The sequence below is a fragment of the Sinocyclocheilus rhinocerous genome, unplaced genomic scaffold (assembly GCF_001515625.1).
Source record: "Sinocyclocheilus rhinocerous isolate Xijiao unplaced genomic scaffold, SAMN03320098_v1.1 scaffold3086, whole genome shotgun sequence".
NCBI lineage: Eukaryota > Metazoa > Chordata > Actinopteri > Cypriniformes > Cyprinidae > Sinocyclocheilus > Sinocyclocheilus rhinocerous.
The window spans coordinates 75,713-101,613 of record NW_015628507.1 but is presented as its reverse complement, the minus strand read 5'-3'; the positions used below and the strand labels follow the sequence as shown (position 1 = coordinate 101,613).

Here is a 25,901-nt window from a genome sequence, read left to right as displayed (position 1 = left end):
CATGTTGGGTGTCTAACGGCAATAGAAGGTGCAAAGAAAACATATTGTGTCAGATAATGTCAGGTGAGTGAAAATGAATTCAGATTTGATGTCTTTAATTGCAGATACATGAATCTAAACTGATTCAACTTTTCTTTGTCTTTCAAAACTATAATGGATGTAAATAGTTAATAGAAAGGTGATTAAACTTCACCGTTCTCTTAAACCACATACGAAGAAACATCACAAGGCAATTTCCAGTTATCTAATCTTTCTATACAAGAGCAACGCTTGTAAAAGAGCAGAGCTAGGTTTATAAGTTCTTCAGAGGAAGCTGCTCCTCCTATTTTAAAGAAGTAAAAGATAAAATTGGATCTCACGGCTCATTAATGAGGAAAGCTCCCTGTTTTGTCCCTGAGGGAAATATACTGCCTACACAGTTCCTCCTTATTCTTTGAAAATGCTATATACATGGCTCAGTACGGTGGACAACTGGCAGTTTTCTGTATGAATTGTTTTCAAAAGCTGTATGTATGAGGGACATTTTAAAGCTTTATGGAGTTTCATCTTCTTTTCACCTTGAGCTGCTGTATCCATTTAAAACGAAAGGTACAGTAGGTGACTGTAACATTAACATTGTTTGTGTAACAAAACATTGGAAATGCCTCATCGCCCATTCAAGCACCGCCAATGCAAAGTCACTATTTTGAGGTTTCGAGAGCTGCAGAGGCCACTCGATATTTTTGTATGAAATTGGTTGTAAACCGGTGGAGATTTACAATGTTTCTGCAGCAGCACAGAGTCAGTGTGGATTGGAAGGGGAATGTGGTGGCAGAAACAAAAGTGCTCTGTCAGGCTCTCTTGAATTCTGCAAACATCAACTTAACTAGATTATTCGAGCATGTGCAACTCCCCTTCTCCAGTGTAACTGGGAAACTCTTGCTTATAACAGATGATTCTGACCATTATGAGTATTAAAATCTGAGACTAATCAAGCTTGCATGAGATGACTATTATGGAAAACGCTGAATGAGACCACACGACTTCTCACAGCTATCAATGACTCATGGTTTGTTTACCGTGTGAATACAGAAGAGGCTCTGCAGAGGCTGATGACGACAGCTGATGTTCCTAAAATTAAGAATCATTTTCTTTAGGACAGCTTTCAGGAAGCTACTGTACCTTTGCCCTGGCGGATATAATTAAAGGAAGTGAAGGCCGGTCCGGCGATGGGTCGTGAGCTTGACAAAGGGCTTTGTGGGCGCTAAGCACTGCCAGATTATTGCAGCAAATTGGATTTCATGAATAGCTAATGAACACAGCGCATATCAGTATTCATTAGATGATGGGCTGTCATGGACTGTTAATGTAGCTAAATTCATCAGTGCCTGACAAACACGACCACTGAGAGAATACGGAGGTCCAGGTCTGGCCCTTTCACATAAATTCACCTTTAAGTCCGTTCTGTTTTGAAAGAGAAAATGAAGAAGCGGCTCCCATCAGCCGGCATTTGGGAGAGTGATGTGAATGACAAAACGCTTCATACGACGCTGAGAGCTGCTAAATGTCCTGCTGTTCCATTACAACCTATAATAACTTTGAGATTACACTTGAAAGTAATCTCATTAAAATCGTGACACTTTGTAAGATGAGCGAGAGGGGACTTGCTGAGAGTCCTCTGGTTTTAAAAGCACATCTCTGTGCTTTGAGCTGATGACTTGAACCCAATGCTTAACTTCACTGTGATTATAGTTGTTGGCTACGACCGTTTACTTCACAGGTGCTAGCAGTTCCTCTCGCTGTTGCTTTTAGTTTCTTAAGCTGTCTGTATTATTTACAACTGCACTGCACAGGTGAGCTAGCATATTAGCATAATGTAGCACCACACATCCAGCCTAAATTTATATCGTCATCTGACCAATTTCATTTTAAGCTGCATTTCATCAGTTAGATATGTGGGATATCCTTACTTGATACCTCCATACAATGAAGGGTGTTCGGTTGATGCTGAAAAAATGGCTTATAATGAAACAACAGAACAATCCTAGCATTTGTTTTCAATATGTGTGCAATTATAAAAATAATTGTTTTATTAAACAGGTTTTATTATCATTTAATGTAGGAACTTTGCATTAGCATTGCAGCATTTGTTGTTCCGGTAACTGAACAGAAGGAATTATGGGAAATGAAGTCCGCCACGAACAATACGGTTGCTAAACCCTCTATGGTACTACAAAATACAGAGAAACTGAAACAGCAGATCACAGGAAAAATACCTGAGTGTTTCTGTCAGGAGGGGTGCACTCGTGCCAAACCTAATAAGAACTGTATTTTTGAGGCCCGAGTGAAGCATCTAAATAGGTCAACTTTCCTTCAGCAGAAGATTTTTCTTGGGTTATTCTTGGCTACACCTGAGCCGAAGGGCAGATGGTCATGTTTAATCTGAGAGACTCATCAGGCTTGTCAGCAATTATGTGACACTTCACTAATCGGGTCTGATAAGATTCAACTAATTTATAAATTAATTAAAATCACCATAATCAGCAGCAGCAAGCCTTTATTATCAGTATCTGTGAACATTTGCATTTAGCAGGTTTCAGTGATCAGATTTCTGGATCAATATTTGACCTGCGTTTGCAGAAATCGTTTCCATTCTAAGTGAAACCTCAAGTGTAAAAGCGAGACTATCAGACACAACCCAGCCTCCATATCAAACTCTTTCCCATGTGGCATTTCCATAAAACCCTTGTGCGTTGATGTGAGTAGGTGGTTTATTGGCATAAATTTGATGATGTGCAGTTATATAATGGCCTCTGACTTATATGCAGCGCGTGATTCTCTGAACACCTGCCTGCAGGAGATGCACTGGGTGAATTAAAGTAGGTTGAACACACACAATTTCACTCGCCGCTCAACACTGACTGACCCCAGCGCTGATTCCTGCTCGTGGATGGAGGTCTCACACCCAGAAGATGCGTAAAGTCTCACCTCGGAGAATTTGTTCCACAAGTCATCTCTCGCCGCGTTCCCGTACATGTGCGTCATCAAGTAATCCTGCAAACAGACAGAGACAGAGATCAATATTGGAAGAGAAATAAATTGGACTTGGACGGGAACGGTGAACTTGGAAAACCAAATAAACCCAAACAATAACATTACTAATCCTCTCAATTCAAGCTGAACGTATGCAAATTAGCAGCAGATGTTTGGGTGTGATTGGCTGTCAGTTCAAGGAGGACCATAAGGAGGCCAATTAGAGGCTGATTATGTTGTTCCAGTCGATGCTGCATCAGCTTGTCACTGAATGAGTAACTTACAAATCAGCAACATGATTTCTTTCAAGACATAAAAGATGGTCAAATTGTTTACATTAAAATAAACACAGGAGAAAACATTAGATTTATCCCATGAGTAAACGTAAATACTCTTACAAAAAAAGCACTGTAGTAGCATATAATAATCATATTCATACACCATACAGTAGTTGTATCTACATGTCACTCCAAGGTACTTCCCATGTACGACTTATCTGTTATTACCAAAGTACATGCCTAAAAAGTCTGGTAAATTTGGTGAACATTTATTCATAAGTAACGAGTAATTATAAGTGAGTTTTGTGAAGAAAGGAAACACCTTACACTCAGCAAGGTGCATAATAAAAGTGCCTCGACATCAAACACAGACAAATCTGCATAGAAAAGTGGATGTAATATCTGTATTGTGGTGTATTATTGAAGCTAAGACAACGGTGGGTGTTCATTTCACTGCTAACAGACTTTAATCTGTTAAAACGCCAAACGTTACATTATCAGTGCTTCTGTTCTGCCCTGCAGTCTCAGTGATACAGGTGGTGGGCGACATGAAGAAGGAGTCTGATCCTGGGGAGCACATTTACATGCATCTGATAAGAACATCTGGTGGGAAGCCTCTTGGCCGCTGTATACGAGATTCCTCGATAACTCTTGAGTGACCGTGAGTGATAAACCCGTCAACTGTAATCCGTTTCCTGTTGCTGGAGTCAAGAGAACATGCTGACAAAAAACTGCATGTTCCCTCCTAATACTGGTGCATGTCTTCTGTAGAGCACAAATAGAGATATTTTGCAGAATGTCTAGGCTGCTCTTTTCAATACACCAAAAACATAGCCTATATTAATGCATTTAAACTCTTCTTAAGTCATAAGCTATCTTTGTGTGATAAACAGACCAAAAAGGTCTGTTTTTCAGTTTTAAACAACAATACCAGTACTCAATACCATTACTGCAGACACACTTCACTGGCTCTTAAAGAGGGGTAGATGTTAAGTGAATAACTGAAAAAAAAAGGATTTGCAATGGCATGAGTGTGAGCAGATGATGGCAGGGTTTTCATTTTGGGATGAACTATTCCTTTAATAAGGCCATTATTTCAGCCTTTGCGTCATGAATTGAATCAAAACGGACACTTGTTGAAACGTGAACAGGCGTCATGCTGAGAGGTCTGAGCAAATTGCATTGGGATCCTGAAAGCGTGACCCAGTCCAGCTGGCCTTCATCTCTCTACATGCTCTGCTGAGCTCTCAGAGAGTCTGGGATTTGAGTCTGGAGCAGAACCAGATTCATGTTACCATCCTGATGAATCTGTTTTAAACCAGATCAATTCCTCTTCCTCTCTCTCTCTCTCTCCTCCATCAGAGTTAATGCCCTGAAGCGAAGTGACCATGTGGTCCAATCTCGCCTCTGATAGGGCCGTCACAGTGTGTTGTCATTATTTTGACACTGATGTGTTCTGCTGACTGCCAAAGCAAGAATATTTTCATATATATATATATACAGTATCTGTTCTATAACGAGTGCTACATTGTATATTTAACCATTGTCTAGTCTCTTTCAGCAGATCTAAAACCTGCGAGAATTTGAATTTGAATGTTGCAGTAAGAAATACCACTTCTGCTCATTTGCATACATTTGCATAGCAGCGAGGGACCACCCAGAGCCATTTTATGTTGGTGTTGACATTTTCCAGTCTGCTTGGCATGAAATTGTGTATTTTAATGACTGTAGTGACCAAAACCTCTTACAGAGAGACACACGTGGACAGCAAAATCATATGCCTTAACAGCTGTCTACTGTCTGCATACTGCAAACATCATATGGTGTAAAGCAGCATTCTAACCTAAAGTGAACCTCATATGACTGATTTAAAATGTTTTACATAGTGTCTGTATAGTGTTTCTCTACTTCTCACATTCAATGATAGTCAATTACAATAGAGACTGGTATTAGCATATGTTACTAACCTAATTTGATGTTGTAATAGGAAAAATAATATATAGCACATACAAAATTTAATTTGGAGGCCATATTTAATTAAAATTACACAACATTTTTTTAAATCTTTTATGACTCTTTTTCAATGTTTTAATGCATCCTTAGGCTACTTTTTGTCAAAATAACTAATTTTTGAAAAGCATTGTTGTCAAGAGCGTATTGTGATTCTGAGAAGTCTGTCTAGATAGACAGCTTGGAACAGATCTAAAGATTCACTACATAACTCAACAGATTCCAGTGGGATGGTTATGTGTGTAATTAATTTACTCTAATTAGCAAAGGCTAGTTTCTCCTCTGACACTCTCCAGGACAGAATAATATCCTGAACGTTCCTTCATCAGATATTATAACCACATTCGGTTTTGGTTTCTGATTCTGCAAAGTCAAATTATATACAAAGGCAGACAAAAGATTGATCGTTTTCGATATGTAAATCCCCCCAAAGCTAAAACACAAATTTTCTGCAAGAGCCTTCACCACAACAGTCAAAGCAGATCATAAATAATTCATTATTCATCCAGCTGAATGAGTTCCCTCAAAAGTAATACAAGAAGAAATATGTCTACAATTTTCTTGCATATGAAAGTCATTTTGAGGCAATGGAGGTAGATTGTTTGCTGAGGTGCTGTGTTTACCTATTCTTCCCATCAATCACTCAGAAACAGACAATGTTACTGAAATGTTACTTTCAGATACTGAAAGTTCCCATAAGAGAGAGAAAGAAAACAGTAATAATGAGGCAGAACAGCCGAGCCAGAGGGGCTGCTGGGAGAAGAAGAGGAAGATGGGAAAAATGGATCTTCTCTGTGTTCCAGAATGTTGTGGAATTGAATCGAGGAGTATCTGGCTATTTCATCTGTGTTCAGAACGAATTATTAGCCCACAGCATCCGTGGGGAATCTCACAGACTGCCATTCTCCAAGTCAGGGACCCGCTGAGAGCCGACAAACAGGACTATGAAGCACCGAATCCAGGGAAGCAGCTTCCCGCAGTTCAAAATCACATCCAGAGGATGAAGATGGACTGTAACACGCTGAAGTTTATTTCTCCAGGGCAGGAGCGTACTTGTCCTCTGCTATTCATAGGTCAAGCATTTCACATTTCCAGCCGGAATGAATATTTCCTACATCCCATAATATGATCCATCTGAAAGTGGTTTTAAAAGCGATGGGCAGTGTGTGTAAATGAGACGCGAGCGCTTCATCACTCCAGTCAGAGCCCCAGAACCCATTCAGACTTCATTTATGACTCCCTCTATTCTTTTATAAGAGACATTCATCCACCTGCATCAGCAGCCCATCCACCGTTTACCAGTGAAGATGAGAGAGAGAGAGGGATGGGTAATGCTGGTCCGGATGAGACTAAAGCCCGTCTGCTGCTTCTGAGCTGTTCAGCATTCACGACTGTCTGCAGCTTCAATTATGCAGAGACACAAGGAGGAGGAGAGATGCCACACAGAGCAAAAAACAGACACTGAGAGAATGAAATGAGCCTCGGTGAACAGACAAAGACAGCCAGCAGACGAGAGAGGAGAGCTGGATCACTGGCAGATGTGTGAGGTTGTATTTCTAATACTCAGACTTTCAGATCTACAGTAGAGCAGTTTAGGAGTTCATAAGAGACTATATTGAGCATTTCTTGAGGAAGTGAAGATGTGATTATTACAAGGAAAAGAGGAAAATAAAACTAAACTAAATAATAAATGAAAGAATGAATAAACGAATGTAATTTTATTTTAAATTTTTTGGTGAGAAAGGAAAAATAAATAAATAAAAACCTGTTTAATTTAGGAATTAACTCAAAATGTAAGAATTTAAAGATGAATGAATGAATGAATGAATGAATGAATAACAGCATGATAAAATATAATCATTTTAAGAATGCCTCTAAATAATACAAGAATTTAACTAAATAACCAACAACAACAATAATAAAATGTAATAATAAATTGTATTTTTCTGCTTTCTACAGATTAATCACAATTACTTTATTGTGTTTCATTTAAAAAAAAAAAAGATAATAACCAAGAAAAAAAGAATAATTAACCAATTCAGACAGAACTGCACATTATCTTGCTGTTGCATTAAAAAAGTAAATTGATGTTGCTAATAATACCACAGGTTTACTATACTATTGCACAAAACCAAACACATTAATTACAGTTATAACCCGTTCAAGATAAATGGATCACATACAGTATATGTGCATTAGACACATCAGTCTGCTGGTCTTACATGTATTTGTGCTGTGATATAAAGCTCGTATGTGCAGATGTTACATCAGTAAATGAAGCATTAAATGTGTTGGTCTGCAGAAAACATGACCTGATTGTGCTTCCAAACACTAATAGCAACATTAAACCGCAATAACAAAAATAACCCCGAAAACAACTCTGAAACTGTCAGATTTTTTACAGCATCTCAGGCATAAAGAAATAAAATGAGAAGTTATGGATGTTTAGAAAAGTGATTTATGTGAAGGTGAGGAATCTGTACCTCTGAATCTGTGTGAACTCACACATTAAAGGAGGAGGGATTTGTACCTTTAACACATTTACATTTATTCGTTTACAGATTGACTCTCACTGGATTCAAACCTGTTTGTTCACGGCCCAGATCCTTTAACCACATTACAGGATGTAGTTTCATGTAGCAGCCATATGGTGTCCAAAAAACCATTAATACTCTCTAATAATGCATCACGAGATCTGCTGCTCACTCCAGAGGAGCTCTGACTGCTAGACGGACACAGAAAGAGCTTCAGAGAACTTAAAACACTTCAGCTGGAGCAAATGACCATGTGACTATAAACAAACTGATCTAGCGTCTACACAATATCAGCTACAGTACATGTGTTTTAATGCAGCGGATGTGTTTCACCATTACTGTAAACCGGTTTAACACAGATAATGATTCTGAAACTTCTGATTGTAAAAGTTTCAGATATGAAATTAATTTCTGACACGAACACGTTTAATCACTTGTCTGATTGTGCTGCTTTCACCTCAAGCGTGATGGCAGCACGTGACACAACAACAACAACAAGCTGTTGCAGCTCTAAAGATAAGAAACACATGTAAACCGACGCGGCTGCACAATCTCCCAAACATACGAGACACTCAGAGCAACCTGAGGGGACTTGAACATTCACTGAGATATTCAAGTGTTAAATGGTGAGATTCATTTGTAACACATTCAGCTCACATTCACAGGATTTAACAAGGATTGAGTTTTTGAAAAAAATTAATTGAGAAGTATTTTAGGTATTATGCCACAATCCTCTTAAAGCTGCATTTATGCAGAATGTATAATTCATAAAGAGAGCCTTATAAAAATATTCATAACACATTAGGAGTAAAACATACATACGTGTGAAATCCACAAAGAGAGAAGATGAAAGAAAACTATTGACTTACAGTGAGGCCTCTCTGGAATAGCGGCTGTCCCATGACGTTAGCCAGCATTCGGATCAGAGCGGCTCCCTGCAGACACAACAGAAACACACACATTCAGTAAAAGCTCCTCATTTACACCTGCTCGTACAATATACATAGTATGAAAGTACAGTAATCCACCTACAACAGAAGTCAATGGGGCATGAAAAATGTGAAGCTTGTATTTTTGAAGCGCTGTAATTTTCTATTTAAATAGCATTTTTGAATACAGTCCACTTCCTCATATTTGTATTTAAATTAAATGTAATTTATTCAGTCTTATTTTAGCAATATTTACTGTATATACTAGTACAGTATTTTATTAATTAATATTTTGAATTAGTTTTCTACAGTTTACATTTTAATATTTAAGTTATATTTTTATTAGCTTTTAGAATTGTATTTTTTCTGTTTAGCTTTCATTTATTTTATTTCAGTTTTTGTTTTAGTATAATTTAATTATTTGTTTAACTTTTTAAAATTTTAATTCATCATCTAAAATTTGTATTTTATTATATTTTATAATTTTTTATAGTATTATTTTGTATTTAATATTTTATTTTTAATAATTTTAGTTAGCATAACAACTCTAAATTAAATTAAATTAAATTAAATTAAATTAAATTAAATTAAATTAAAATAAAATAAAATAAAATAAAATAAAATAAAATAAAATAAAATAAAATGACATTTTTACATGCTTGTCCATCGCAGAACTTGTTTAATATTTCATAAAAGATCAGTTATTAATAATGTCCCTGCTCTTTTTCTAGTAGCTCTTCTTTTTCAAGTATTCAAGTTTTATATAAAAAGAGACTCCATGACACTCGTCCTGCTGATTTCTGCAGTTTCATAAATTTGTATCTTTTTGACTTTGAGTGACTTTGACATGCTCATTTGACAGCATCTAATTCCTATCTCCCCACATCCCATCCTCTACAGTCTGTGTGATGAGTGTCACTTCCTGTTAGCGCTGAGGACTCATGGAATGTGTTGTGGGATATCAGAGTCCTTAGAGTGTGAGGAGGAAGTGATGAGGGACGGCTGGGTGTCAGGATCACTGCAGTTTGACTGACAGAGTTCATAACACCACAGAGCCTGTAGAGAAACAGGGGGAGGGGCTTGAGGAACAGCAAGAACCAATCAGAATCCAGCTGTGCATTGATTGACAGCTGGAGGGAGAGTTGAAGCAGAAACTCAAATCTTCATTGGATGGAAGATTTTATCTGGTTTGAACTCTGATAGAGGACAATGATTTTTCTTTACTGCTCTTTGTGCCTTTAATGGCTTTCAAATGTTCAGGATGAGAGGATATATTTGGGTGCCGGAGTTATTTAAAGTGTGTTCCAGTAAGAAAGAGGTAATTAGATGTTGTCTGGTCTGAGATGAAATGTTTATTGTGCAGCTGAAGTCCCCAGAGGACACAAAACCTCACAATCTCTCAGTGTAACAGTTTCTGTCCTCGACTTACTAAAAAACAAGCTTTTAATTAAACTGTTTTTCTTGTGTATGTGAAGAGGCTTATAACAACACGACTCCATTTACAATTCACAAAGATATACTGAGAAGTCTTTAGCTGGGAGAAAAATAACGAGCAAATGGAGGTGTTTACTGGACTTAATAAAAGATTGTGTTCAACGGTGAAGTCCTGACATAAATAACTGACTGATTTACACCGACAATACTGCTGTTTTACAAAGTCATTGTTTCTCTTCTGCTGACTGTGTGGACTCATCGTAAGAACACGTTTTGCTCATGTGCTCTTGTTCATTCGGGTTGTAAACATAGTCTTCCATCAATGTTTCCTTCACCTTGTTCCTTTTTTGGAGAGAAAAAAACAATGTCTAATATACAATAAGCTTTGACAATAATTCTATAAAATGCCCTGGAATTGTGGAGCACATTCAATATCATGCCTGCATGTGACACCAATCCAAAAAAAATAAAAAATCTAAAATGCCAAAAGATTTTCATGCTTCACAAGAACGAATAAAATTCTTGTGTGTGTGTGTGTGTGTGTGTGTGTGTGTGTGTGTGAGAGATTTGTGCGGAGGGTCTCACTGTCTCTGGGCTCTGATCAAATGTGTCCCTGTAGGATTCACTATAAAGACAGGTAGAAGTTTTGGGTCAGATGAAAAAGACCCTCATCATTCACTGTGTCTGTGAATCAGCAGAGAGTCACGATCTCAAATACAGTCAGTCGTTCTGGAGCACATGAGGAAGATGTTACTCTGATACCAGCTTGTTCCCTATTTTAAGGAAGTCTGAACTGATTTTTAACTCTTTAATATAATATAATGAGAACAATAAACCACAATGAGGCAATTAAATTAAAAAAATTACCATGGTACTATACTGTTTTTTCTTTGAATAACCTTTGCATATAATGTAAATATACAAACACAATATGTTATACAAAATCACATGATTATATATGAAAGCATTACACTGCAGGTTCATATCCAGAACATCTTCACAATGGGCTCTCTGGCGAAATCTCTGCACTGAGTTATCAAATTCAAAACAACACTAAATTAAGGTTTTATAATTTTTTTATTTTCTCATCTATGTATTTATTAAAAGTGTGTGACTGGTGGGCCAGCACACTATCAGCTGCTATAAACACGTCTGGCTTTGACACTGTGCATGTTTTATTACACCTTTATTCTCCATCATTATGAATAATTCTTGCCCATTAAAGCTTTTGGCAGCTTGATTAAGAATCCCGTTGAAGACATTAATCCAAGAGAGCAGGATATTTTAATCAAGGGATTTGAGCTCAAACAAACAACGTATGAAAGTGAATCAAGAAACAAATGTTCATGAAATCATTCATAGTTTTATGTCAATATAATAAGGCATCTTCTATTAACCCAGTGAATCCTGGTTACTGGTAAAGCTCAATCATAATCTCATATTCTGACGTTCTGCTAAAAGCAGATTAATGAAATGACATGCGACAAAAAACAGACTCACATAAAAGAGAAAAGTCCACAAATCAATACAGAGAATATTTATCTGAGTGGTTGTTGGGTGGCTTTTTACCATATTTGTAAATAACGTTGTCTGTCAGACGGATTTGAAATAAATGATTTCATTCTTAACATCTAAATTAGGCAGCGGCTAATGAAGGATAACATTTCCTATAACAAAATTACATTTACCTTTAGATATTTGGGTCACCTTAAAAAAAAAAAAAAACTGAAATATGCTTTTCTTAATGAACTGCAGCAATAATTTATCCCTCATATTTAACTTCAGAGAGAAGATCTTGGAGAAAGTAAAGACTTCTAGAGAAATCAGTGTCCTAATTTCTCAAGCTATTTATATCATCACTTAAGTGGACTTGTAGATAAGAACACTGTGTGACAGCTGTCTCATTAGTATTTTCTGATGAGCAGTTGCTTCATTATTCAGACTAATATGAGCCTCAAAGTTTAATGTACATACACTACCATTCAAAATTTTGGGATCAGTAAGATTTTAATGAAGAAGTCTCTTATGCTCTTATTATGTATATTCATGGAATCAATAGCAAATGAGGCCTTCATGTAAATTTACAACATTATGGTGAATGTGAATACAGAAAAACAGACAGAGAGAGAAAGAAAACAGCTGGTGATTTTATGCGAGTCATGTAATGTGCTCTATAAAATGAGAAGAGCTTCCATCTGGCCCATATGTGCTCTCAACAAGGTGTTTAAGTCCAATGATACTTCATTTAGATCCTGCTTATTAGCATCTCAACATCATCACCTGCTGTAGATGTATGGCGTTATTTTAATGCCAAATGTCGAGAGCGCATTATTGTAGCGCGAAAGCACATTAATATAATGTGCCAGTGCGAATCTCTTTTGCTCTCGCACAAAACCGGACTTGCACTTAAAACGTGTCTCTCCTCTCACTCAAACTGTGTCCTGTGCACTCACAAATCTCTCTGTGCTCATGCGCTATAGATATTAATTATTTTCGCACCTGAATCTTAAATCTTAAATGGTCTTATAGGCCTATATATATTGTGTACTTGGATATATATATATATATCTTCTGAGACAGAACTATTTAGATATGGGTCAGATGCACTATTCCCTAAACCGATACTTACGATTTGGAGACCAAATATAACACTATAATGAATTTTTCATATTTGCCATAACATTACTACATTCTGTTCTATGGGTTTAATGCAGTTGCAGACAATGTAATTACATGTAACTGTCATATAACTGTATATTCACTGTTTTAGAGGAGAGTGCCATTGAATGTGTAGCTAATATTAAGTGGATTATCATGAAAAAAAATAAAAAAATTCAGAACTGAACAAACACTGGATTAAAAAAAACAAAAAAACGTAGCTACAATAACCAGTTTATGTTAAAACAAAAATACAACAATTAAAAATCAAGGAAAGGCCCTGCACAAATCTCTTTTGAGACTAGGCTACTTTTTAAAAGTGCATAATGATAACTTTTGACAACGTTTAATTCAGGTGCAAAAATAATTAATATCTATAGCGCATGAGCACAGAGAGATTTGTGAGTGCACAGGACACAGTTTGAGTGAGAGGAGAGACACGTTTTAAGTGCGCATCCGGTTTTGTGCGAGAGCAAAATAAATCATCTCTAACATGATGGATGTGAGAAAGTGGAGGAAAACCAACAGTCCAGTAGTTATGAGCAGGTCAAGGAACCTATAATGACCTATTACAGGTCCACGTCAAATCCATTCCCAACATTTATCTGTGCACTTATGAGTTTTCAGTTCTGGTTTCAACTCCTTCCTCTTGAAACATGCAATTGTATCCATATTTTGGTAGGGACATGCTTACAGTCATCCTATCAGCGTACTGAAGTGTTTCCATCAAAACCCAATTGCTCTCTAAAATGACGTTCCCTAAATGGTCTCTCTGCTTGGCTGGTGCCCCGTAACCAAGGTGGCTTGGAGCAGAGAGGTATAAAATACTGGGACAGACGGATGGGAAGGTCATTATGTGAAAGTGAACGAGAATGTGAATGTATGAGCTGAATGCACACACATATTAATATAAATATGTATGAACAAAAATGAAACAATTTAAATAGTAAACTTTTGGTGTAAACAGTTTAGCAAAAGAATAGCTTGAGACTGCCTTTAGCACTTGGTATATACGGCCCTTAGTTTACACTGTATGTCCAGTCTAAACCACACATCAGGTCTGAATCATGACCAACAACCCACAACAATCTTCCAACTAGCTCATGATAAAATTGCACACAGTCGGTGACTCATATTGACCTGAAGATCCAAACAGATTTTATCAGCACGACTGCTATTTCAAAGTGTCATAAACATAGAAAAACTAGGTTGTGTTTTGCTGTGCTGATGACCTGTGTATTCATTTCATTTACGAGTGAAGCCTCAAGTGCATCACAATAGCTGCATTACAGGCAACTAAGCCTGGACTGGAATAGCAGTATGCTAATTGCTAACACCATTATGTTCAAACAAAAGCAGATCTAGAGGGAGAACTGTTTGTCCTTGTATTATTTCATCAGGTTGTTTTTCTTTAACAAACCTGAAAGTGGATTTTATTAAGAAATGTAAGAGATATGTAGACACTGAGCAGGTAACAAACAAGAAAATGTGTTGTGTGTAGCATCATAATGTATGTTACATGCTACAATAATTAAATAGACAGTCATCGATATACACTTAACGTATACTGATATCCAGATCCTAATGTAGAAAAAATGCCTTCAGAAGAACTGCAGGATGGTTACTGTGGGATATATGGGAACTGTGGGAGGCTTTTATACCTGGTCAGAAACAACTGGAATTGCGTCCTGTTCTTTTATTTAATATGAAACAGATTAAACAAGTAGTAAATGTCGAATTTCTTGGTTTTGTGAAACTGTTATCAACATTTAGCAGGTAATATTGAGCAATCAGAGTATCTATAGCACTCAAATGAACTGTGAAAGGATTGTTGTTTTCTGCTTAGTTGAATCTTGGCACAAAAAGAAATGCTCAAGATCTTGTGTATGTGAAAATCATTGAAGAATTGCCCTCAATTTAAGGCATTCACATCTGAATAGCATGAAAACCATCAAAACTCTCTCTATATAGTGTATGAGTATGTGTGTATGAGACACATCTTTTGTGTCACATCACATCAGTTCAAAGTGATGGATGATTCAATGCATGAAATGAACTGAATACTATAGCGCTCACTTCTGTGCAACAACTCACCATGTTCCACTTTGGAAAGAGGAAATCAGTCCCGATGTACTCGAAATAATGAGCGAATCCCTCCTTCAGCCAAACATCCTCCCACCAAACCGGTGTGACTAGATCCCCAAACCACTAGAAGAGGAGAAATGAACAATCACTCATCCAAAGAGAAAAAACAGAGCGACCATATACAAAGATAGATTTTATGTTCACTGGCGAAGAATAACAACAATTTTTTGTTGTTTTGTACGAAAAGTGTTTATGGGTATTCTGAAACCAAACTTTATTTGGACAAAATATTCAATTTAGAGAAAAGAAATATATTACAATCCACCCTCCTATTCATCCAATATCTGCAAAAGCATATTGCATCTAGTGGCAAACACATTTTATTAGAAAAGTCCAATACAGCATACAAAATAGCTTGTGCTCTTCAGAAGTAGAAGTGCAAATAAACACTCTGGTTTAACAGAAAAGTTGTTCACAAAAGGCTTCACAGAACATTGAGAAACCAGTGGAGCTTCTGAACTATGATTAATAGTGGCTTAAACAATCAATTACCTACAGTTACACAATTAAAGCACATTTTTCTGTTTCACAGCATTCATACCTGGGCACTTCGCCAAGGACACCGTAAATGAACAGAACAGAGAAAAATAAGGATTCGATTATGAAACATCCCATCTGGAAGGTAGAAAGAATCCAAATGACCCCTGCCATTGTGTGCAGATGACAGTGTGCAAAACAGGGCTATTGAATGGAAAAGATGCAACATTGCAGTTCTAAATGGGCTGAACATTTTCCAGAGTCTGAGGCCGTCAAGCAGATGTGCTACTGAACGCCGGATCTCATTGTTGCAGCACACAAACCTCTGTAGGAGTCAGACCTCTTTCATCTGAACACGACATCATTACAGCAGCTCAAAGCATCTGACGGCACGTTCATCTGTGACTCAGACACATGGACTGATAGCGTGGAGAGAGACAGCTGGTATTCTGCTCTCAGAGGAACCTTCTGCTAGTCACACATCAAGTGACTTCCCATAGGTTTACTGACTTTTTCTGCCCTCTTCTGATTTATCAGATGTTCTGACGCTAATGACAGTGAACCAGGATAGTGAGTCACATCACGTCATTTATTGCGTTTAAAAAGACTGAGCTTTGTCAAGCAAATGGATTGGTATAGTGAAATCTTGAAGAACGACACAGATAGTTCAACAACACTAGAATGTCAATGAACGGTACGAACCGTGAGACCTTCGCTCAATTATGTCTGTGAGATGAAAGCTAAACCGAGGGATTCTGCAGCCCACCTGCTTCATTAACAGATACTCTGGAGGAAGTCGTGCAGGGAAGAATTCACACTATACCTCTATACTGCAGTATATAAGGGACGTTTGAAAAAGGAGAAAACCTTCAACGGCATCATTATAAAACAACCTTAAGTTGCATTATATATTATTGACATGAAGTCTTCAGACAACCTCAAAGTCTTGTACTTACCTACAAATAATTGAGTATAAGTGTCCTTCATTGACATTTAACAAGGAGGTTCAGACAAGGTCTGTCTGGTTTATGACAGCAGGGCAAAGGTCATTGCCTTCTCAACTGGAAAAAATTCCTTAAGCTGTATTTTAGCACAAGCTAAATATTATATGGCTCACAGACTCAAACCTCCCACACAAGCACCATGGTCTAAAATCCCTTACAAAAAAGATGTGTATTAGTAAAGTTTATGTATATTTTGCAAGTGTACTTTGTAGTAATATCAATGTACTAGTAGTACAGTTGTAAGTGAACAATTCCAATACTAAAGTGGATACTCCAAGACTAAATTGGCCATATTTTAATTGATAAAAGTGTCATTTTAAGTACACTTTAAATATTAAAATGTTTATTATAAACATATTTCATTTAAAATGGCAAAGTATGAATAAAAATAAACATTGCACCCACTATTAAGTCTTTTATGTGCTTATTACAGAATTTCATTTTTGGCTTAGCAACATGCTAACATCAAACTCTGAGAGTTAAACAATGAGAACCAAATTTGTCATGTACTTTACATTAACTGAGTTAATGCCTATACAGCCAATCAAATCAGCCACTTAATGAGGCTTAATTTCAATGAAGATTCTTCCTTAGAAGGCAGCTGTCTTTGTAGAAAGCTCACTAGGTTCTGGAACAGAGCCATCATCACACTTCTTGTTTGAGCTAATAAAACAAATGACTGTTTATCCTGAATCTCAGTAAACCTGAACTAAATGAAGTAGAACTGGAAACTGCTCCAATATGAAAATTCGAAACCCTCTGTTTTTTGTGACACAATTAAAGTATTCAGTATTCAGAGTGAGAGTGTGAAATCCCCAGTTTCCTATGTGTTTACAGACGCCGTCTTTTATAAATGAGGAGAGAATAAAACACCAGCCAACAGACGTGAGTCATTTAGACATTTATCCTCATATTTAATGTGTAACTTATATTTAATGTCTAATGGTTTGAGATGTATGTGACGTATAAGAACTGAAGCCTCACTTTCCTATCATATTCAAACCCAGAGGGCAGAATGTCACCTCCCCATTTGGTGGAAAATAAGAAAACTCAACATCAGCTGCATCAGCCTCTAATAGGCTCGTGTTATTGGCTGAATAACTGCATATGAAGGGCTGTGGCAGCATCATTTCATCTGAGAGGCTGAAATGAGATGAGGATTTAACCGTGATTGAGCGTCTGTGACATATAAACCCCATCGCTGGAGGAGGCAAATCTACTAACAATCCACTGCTACAGCATCTGACATTAAAATGAGCCAGTATAGAGAGAGAGGTGGCCCTGAGCCCCAGAGAGCCAAAGGATAAACTTATACAATAAGAAACAGAGCCTGTCGTCCACTAATCAATTCTCTGCAGGCAGTCGGAGCGAGCGACGAGATACAAATGTGATTTATCAGACGCCGGCACTTTGCCACCAGCTCGAGTTATTAGAGCACAGACAGACCTTTTAATATATGACATAGCGCTGGATGAGGACTGATCTAATGCATTCACAATGAATCACTGTTGCCAACTCTCGCAAGACAAATGATCAACCGCAGCTTCAAAAACCCAATATTTTTTGATGATTTATTATCATTAATATTATTTATTATCAATTATTTATTACCAATAAATGAGCCTGCAACATATTAAACTGAAACCACCCTTTTATCTGAAAAGAAAAAACAGAAGGTATTTTACAAAATTCAGCAAACTGCAACAAAGCAGGAACAAAACTCATCTCCAATCACCAGTGAGCAGAATAGGATTGAAGAGATGGAAAAGGAGAAAAAACACAAGAGCTTCAAAGGGGAGCTGTAACACAGTCACGTATTTATAGCCTACTAAAATATTGGCTATTTGAACCAAATGTATATAGGCTACTCTTAGTATTAGTATAGGTCTACATGTCTTATATTACAGCCCATGTCACAAAGAAGGCGCGTGAGGAGGGGCGGAATATTTAACAAATTACACTACAGCACTATTATTGCACTGGTTGGCTATAACTGTGAGCAGACAGAGTGTCAATCAATGCATTGGAGAATACGGCGAACATAAATGAAAAGAAACGAAGTTGCTCATCAGATTTTCCTAACAAGCAACCATATTTTTTCAAATAAGCCCAAAAAACCGCAACCCGCAATTTTTTGACGCAACTTTACAAAAAAAGAAGCCCAAAGTCGCGTAGCGATATTAAGCGATATCAAGATGAACAACAACACATGACATATCACACCGTGTCATTATTTATGTAACAAAAACTAGGCCAAAATGGAAAAGCCATGGGTGACAGATCCACTTTTAGATCATGGCTCAAATATGCTTGCTTGACTTCTGTTTGTTAATAGACTTTTAATGGATGGACAACGAGATAATATTAATAATATCTTCATTTTTGTTTTAAAGATGAGGGATTGAAAAGACATGAGTTTGAGTAAATGTTTTGTCTTTTTGTTTTTGGTTCAAATGTCCCTTCAAACCAACTTGTGTACCTTCTGATCAATCAGTCTTGGGTAGAACATTTAAAAAATATATTATTTATTAATGTAGCAAACAATTTCAGCACATTTCCAGAGCTATAACTACAAAAAAAAAAAAGGGGGTTACACTTTATTTTGATAGTCCACTTTAGACATTCTATTAGCAGTAAGTAACTTTGCAACTACATGTCAACTAGCAGTTAGTCGAGTATTAGTAGACTGTCTGCTTAACACTTAAGACTATCTTCTAACACTTTCTTTGTCAACTTATTCTACTAACCCTAAACCTACCCTAACAGCTCTCTCTGAGAGTTAGTATACATGTAGTTGCAAATTAATGAGAATTAGTTGACATGTAGTTGACATGTAGTTACAAAGTTACTTATAGTTAATAGAATGTCTAAAGTGGACTATCGAAATAAAGTGTAACCTGATAATTAATACATTACAAAAATATTGTAAAAATAAAAAATTAGGCTACCTTATGAAAGAAAGTCATACCACTCCTCTACTACTACTATCATCACTTGGATTATAGCGTCACGCACCGTGATTTTTCTTCAATCCCTCATTGAAGAAAAATCACGTTCACAAAGAAGGCGCGTGAGGAGGGGCGGAATATTTAACAAATTACACTACAGCACTATTATTGCACTGGTTGGCTATAACTGTGAGCAGACAGAGTGTCAATCAATGCATTGGAGAATACGGCGAAGATAAATGAAAAGAAACGAAGTTGCTCATCAGATTTTCCTAACAAGCAACCATATTTTTTCAAATAAGCCCAAAAAACCGCAACCCGCAATTTTTTGACGCAACTTTACAAAAAAAGAAGCCCAAAGTCGCGTAGCGATATTAAGCGATATCAAGCGAACTTGGCAACTCTGCAATGAATGTGTCAATTCAATACGACAGGTGAGCATAAGACCCACCCACTCAATTGTGTAGAAAGAAATGAGATGACTCATGACGCTTGGAGTCAGTGTTGCCAACTTAGCAATTTTGTTGCTAAATTTAGCAACTTTTCAGACCACCCTAGCAACTTTTTCTTCCAAAAGCACCTAGCAACAAATTTAGCAATTTTAAAAATTGATTTGGCAACCTTTAGCAACTTTTGATAAGTGACTCAGACAATAAAAAGGCACACATTTTCCATCCAAATTACAAAAAAAGAGGAAACCACAGATGCCTAGCAATACACACATCACGTGAATTGAGTTAGCTGCTATTTGCAATTGTTCAATTTAATAATAATAATAATAATTGAATAATTTGATAATTTAATAATTGTTCATTTATGATACACTTTGTTAGTAGCTTGTACCTGCGATTGTTGATCAGTTAGTATACTGTAAGAAAAATGGAAAATCTTTCAGGACATTATCCATTATCCATCATCCATTGTAACCCTGTAACCCGAAAACACAAAATACAATGCGTAATTTAAAATGTAGGTAAAAAAACGTGTGAATAAATTCTTTCATATTAACATAGTAGATTGTGCCTTATTTTTACAGACTTTTCTTAGAGTGTAGCATACTAACTAACTACTAATACACTGCTTAAAGCATATTAGTTGAGAATGTGTAGAATTACTAGTTTACTAGCTACTAAAAAAACTTAAATTGAAATCATTCAAAAATGTGTACGTTTTCAATAATTCAATGTATTTAAAAATAGTTATTTATAATTTAATATTATATCATGCATATTATTTTACAAACAAATCTAAATTAACATATATAAAATATATTTTTTGCTGAGATTTGATGACGTGACAATTTTGCGTCGTGATTACGCAATGACGTCATTGCGCAATGACATCACAACGTCATTTAGCAACTTTTAGCAACAAATCAACCTTCCTTTAGCAACTTCCCCTGAAAATTAGTTGGCAACACCAGTGCACGTTCTTTCACTGCATGATTCAGTTTATTAAAATGCATTTAGAATTATCACAAAATTCAAGATATGGGGGCAGAAATGTATATATTTATATCATTTCATATAGTTAATCGGTATCACCCGAAGACTGACGTTTTTTTCCACCAAAAAGCAGCATGATTACAAATGTGGTATTGATTTTATACAGCAGTTCAATAAACAAGAATTTAATATTAAGACACTTACGTTTTAGACACAATATTGACTGTTTTTGCTCTATTTTGCCAACAAATATAATTCCAATTTGCGTCTCTGAGCAACTGGAGCTCTTTTGTTCCTGAATGAATCAACTGTTTAAATGATTCGGTTCAGTCGCAATGACTCACTCAACAGTGACTTGCTGCCACCTAATGGCGGTTTTAATTTCACATTTAAAGTATCTTTTCATTTTTTTTTAAACAATTTCAAAATATCAGTATTCAATGTTTTATGTTTAAAATATCAAAGCAGTATTAATGCATTTGTAACTGCAGGTTAAATACATTCATGTCCTACATTAAACAGTGTGTAAATGCATCTAAATGCCCCTTCTAATGCAGCTTCTGTGTTTTCTCTGCATTGCAGAGATTAATTTTGTCAATACTGATTTCATTTGCCTGGTAACAGCCCAAATTACTTATTATTCTAATTGACTGATTCAATTTAAGAATTTGACTGAAAAGATGATGCACACTTTTAGAAAAAAGGGCTTTATAAAGGTAAAAATGCCCATAAAGGGTGAACAATCTATTTAAACTTACTGGAAAAGATTAATTTATATCACTGCTGTGAACTGATCACCACACAGAATATGCAGAATATCAAAAACTTTAGGAGTCAGCTGTCCTAAAGATATCAGCATAATCAAAATATAATAACATTTGCATTCAGCACAAGCAAAATATCATCTAATTATCATTATCAATAAAATCCCAGAAAATATCGAGATATATATTTTTGTTAATATCCCACACCCGTAATATATTTAACGATTTGTTTAGAAAAAATTAAAATAAATAAGAGAAGTGCCCTTTTTTTCCACTTGAGCTCCTGCCCCTCAAAATGTCTGTGCACGGCAAATTTGTTTTGATTTCGTACAATCTCATTAGCACATTTTCGTACAATCTGCTTTGGTTTAGGTGTGGGGTTATATCCGTACATTTTTAAAACTAAAAATCATATGTTTCCGAACGAATCACATCATAGAAATTCATAAAAAACACCACTTTGTAAAATTGATAGATTTTTCTCATAAGATCAGGTTGGTAAGCATGCATGCATTTGCAGTGTGTCAGAATACAAGATTCGTTGCAACACATTAAATGTGTATTGCGATCTCAAACACTTAAATGAGACAAAACTTTAACTACTCAACTGTATAAGTTTATTCTGTATTTTTAAAGCACAAACACTAGATTTCAGCTTTACAGTGTGCTGTACACATCATACATAAGTGTGAATTCAGTGGGGAGGTTAATGTAATACAGGACAGTATTGGACATATTTCAGTTTTCTGCCTATAAACAGCATCACCAGTGAATATTATAGTTCCAGCCTCCGCTGCTGCTTCTTTCAATTATCCCTGATCATAAAACAGGGGTTTATATGCAGAGAACAGTCTGGTTCAGAGTGAGTTCAGACAGAGCTGTATTATCTGTGCAGAAATGAGAGATGAGGGGATTGTCTTCCTTTATTACCTTCTCCCTAAAAATATAACAGAAAAGAGAAAACAAACTAAAAAAGAAAAGAAGAAAGAACTGCAGACATGCTGTTTCGTCCCGCTCATTGAGCTTTTATCCAAGCAACGGCATCTAGAACACAATGCAGAGATGCGATTCAGCAGCACATGAGAAATATGGCAAGCCGATTTTACTTTTATTCCTTCACAGGATATGAATTCTTGATATCAACAATTAAATTTTCAGTAGTTAAAATGCTAAATCTTGATATCAGGAATTAAATTTCAACTAGTAAAAAATATAATTCTTGATATCTGAAATTGTATTTTGAAACACTAGCTTTCTATTTTTTCTATTCTAGCTACTTGTTTTTCTTTGTGTGTGTGTGTGTGTGTGTGTGTGTGTGTGTCTGTATATGTGTGTGTGTGTATATATATGTGTGTGTATAATATACTGTATATACCTTGCTACGTGAACTGCGTTAGGCTAACCGAGACTTGTCATTTGCACTTATATATTGTTGCTCTTTTGTTAGTTTTGACTGCTTTTATTGTCCTCATTTGTAAGTCACTTTGGATAAAAGCGTCTGCTAAATGACTAAATGTAATGTAAATGTATTTTCACTAGTTAAACGTCACCATAGGCTGCCATTCAAATTCAATTGTTGATGTCAAGAACTGATTTCTTACTAGCTAAAATTCCAATTGCACATATCAGAAATACAATTCTTACTAGTAAAAGCCTTTATTTTTGATATCAATAATTACATTGTCACTAGTAAAAAGGTGAATTCCTGATATCAAGAATTCATTTGTCACTAGTTGAAATGTTAATTCTTGATATCTGTAAATGTATTTCAACATGTTGCATTTGTCATTTCTGATATCTAAAAATGTATTTCTGATATCAATAATTAGGAGAGTCATTTCTGATATCTAAAATGACTTTTGTTACTTAGTAACAATCACATTCATGATATCAGAAATGAACATTGTCACCAGTGACATTTGAATTATTGATATCAAAAATGAACATTTTTACTAGTGGCAATTCAATTGCTGATATCAAGAGTAGACATTTGCACTAGTAACCACGTGATTACTGATATCAAAAACAAAGGCCTTTACTAGTAAAATTGTATTTCTGATATGTGCAATTGGAATTTTAACTAGTAAGAAATCAATTATTGATATCAGCAGTTGAATTTGAATGGCAGCCTATGGTGACATTTAACTAGTGAAAATATAATTACAGATATCAAGAATTATATTTTTTACTAGTGAAAATTGAATTGTTGATATCAAGAATTAACATTGTTACTAGTGAAAATGTAATTCCTGATATCAATAATAGCCATTGTTACTAGTAGAAATCCAATTCCTGATATCAAGAATTAGCATTTTAACTAGTGAAAATTTAATTGTTGATATCAAGAATTCATATCCTGTGAAGTAATAAAAGTCAAAACGGCTTGCCATACCCTCATAAATAATACACCATAACAAAAGACTAAAATCCAAGGTTCTCAGCAACATAAGAGCTGCAACCAAAAGCCGGAAAAAGAGCACATGCAATGAATAATTCCACCATTTCCTTTAAAATTCATGATGATGATGCATTTGTGGGCTTAACGTCCTTTACTGAACATCATTTCATGCCAAAAGAAAAAAAAAACTGCTTGTTTGATCTGCATCTAATAATCTGCAATGATGCAAAAACAAAAAAACAAACAAAAAAGGTTATTTAACACAAGAAAGACATGTGAAACATGTGAAATGAGAGAAAAGAAAGAGCGAAACAGAGTGAGAAAGTAAGGGGATAAAGGAAAGAAAGCTTTACTATCACAATCCCAATGGATCTTTTTATATGAGCTGTGCATCAAATTCTCCAGATGTCCAATTATATCTACTGCTGTTCTGCCCTTTAATTAAACAACTGACCATCTTCACACTCTCATTTACTCTCTGACTCCTGGAGATTTTCTCTTTCTGCTTTTTCCCCTCTGTCTTCTGGAATTAGAGGAAGAAAACAGATTCAAACGGTGATAAATTTGATGTAATACGCTTAAAGTTTCAGTAAAAGCACTTACAGGATATTCTGAGTCAAGGAAGAAAAACTTTTAATGGGTTTGATTAGCATACTCATTAGGATTCTTAAACATTAGGGCAGCAAATAATTATTTCAGTAGGCTAATCGATTAATCTGCATATTTCATTTTATTTTATTATTTTATTTTATGAACTGGAATAAAATCTGGGCCAGTCAATACCTATTAAATCGCATGTTAATCCCTTTATAGTTAGTACCTTCATAAAAATACCATTGCTTGCCTCACATGTAGAATTTTAACCCTAAATTCAATGAATGTATTTATTTATTTAAAGATTTATTTATTTATTTATTTGAATGAATGATAGCGATCTCTCTTTTGCGCTCCCTCTCGTTGATGCGCATGTGCGCACTGACGGCCGTTTAGTCAGTGAAGTCTACAGTTTGGCGAGATTCAGTTGCTTTCAGGAATCTTTATGCAAATTCAAAATACTCGTGAGAATTTCTAACGTTTATGAACACGTGATGTAAGTTATGCGCTCAGTTTAATGCTTGTTTTATGGAAAACACGCATTAAACAACATACACGTGCCAGAGCACCTGACAGTGCACGCTGCTACGCTTACGACTTTGTTTAAGCGCTTAATGTAAAGCATTCTCGTGTCTTGGGCAGTTTGGATCGAACATTTTCCCAGCAGCAGCTAATTTTAAATCCTCCGTTATTTTTCAGGTGCGTTTAGTTAATAGAAATGTGTTGACTACATAAACGAAGCTGAGGTTTTCCGTGCACAGCGCGCAGACCCGATAATTTTCTGTCATTTTCATGATCGATTATTATGATCGTATTTTTTTAACTGATGAAACCTTTTTATTTTGGGTATGTAATTTATGTTCCCTTGCCAAAATAGGGGCTGCTTAAGGAGGGGTTATACTGAATGGGAAATTTGCAGGCCTGTTTATTATTATTATTATTAAAATCCCTTATTAAAAGTCTTCAGATAACACAAACACATTAAATGCAAGCAGCTTACACTTAAATAAATGCATACATACAGTACATTTGGCATACATACTTATAACAATTTGGCATTCCTTTTTTCTGTTGATTTAAGGATAAAAAAATAAAAAAAATTTTACACCACAAAATAAACCTTTAACAAATCGACATTTGTGTAAATAAAACTGACCTATAATTAAAACATTGTTATCCAAAAATGAAACCTCTTTGAGGCCTGATTCAAGTTGTGCATCTCAAATGGAGGTCCAGAAAAGATGTCAGAAAAGTGACTGATCCATTTATAT

The 25,901-nt window shown here is 35.8% G+C and overlaps 1 protein-coding gene across 1 annotated transcript in view; it reads right to left on the bottom strand.

Annotated features, from left to right (window-relative positions):
* Positions 1–25,901, bottom strand: part of LOC107737850 (thyrotropin-releasing hormone-degrading ectoenzyme-like) — a 129,445-nt gene that overhangs the window by 30,079 nt on the left and 73,465 nt on the right. Inside the window, exons 6-8 of the mRNA XM_016549476.1 lie at positions 14,950–15,063; positions 8,704–8,769; positions 2,968–3,033 (exon numbers count right to left, since the gene is read on the bottom strand). Coding sequence (XP_016404962.1) covers positions 2,968–3,033; positions 8,704–8,769; positions 14,950–15,063 — 246 coding nt within the window. The remainder of the gene's footprint in view (positions 1–2,967; positions 3,034–8,703; positions 8,770–14,949; positions 15,064–25,901) is intronic.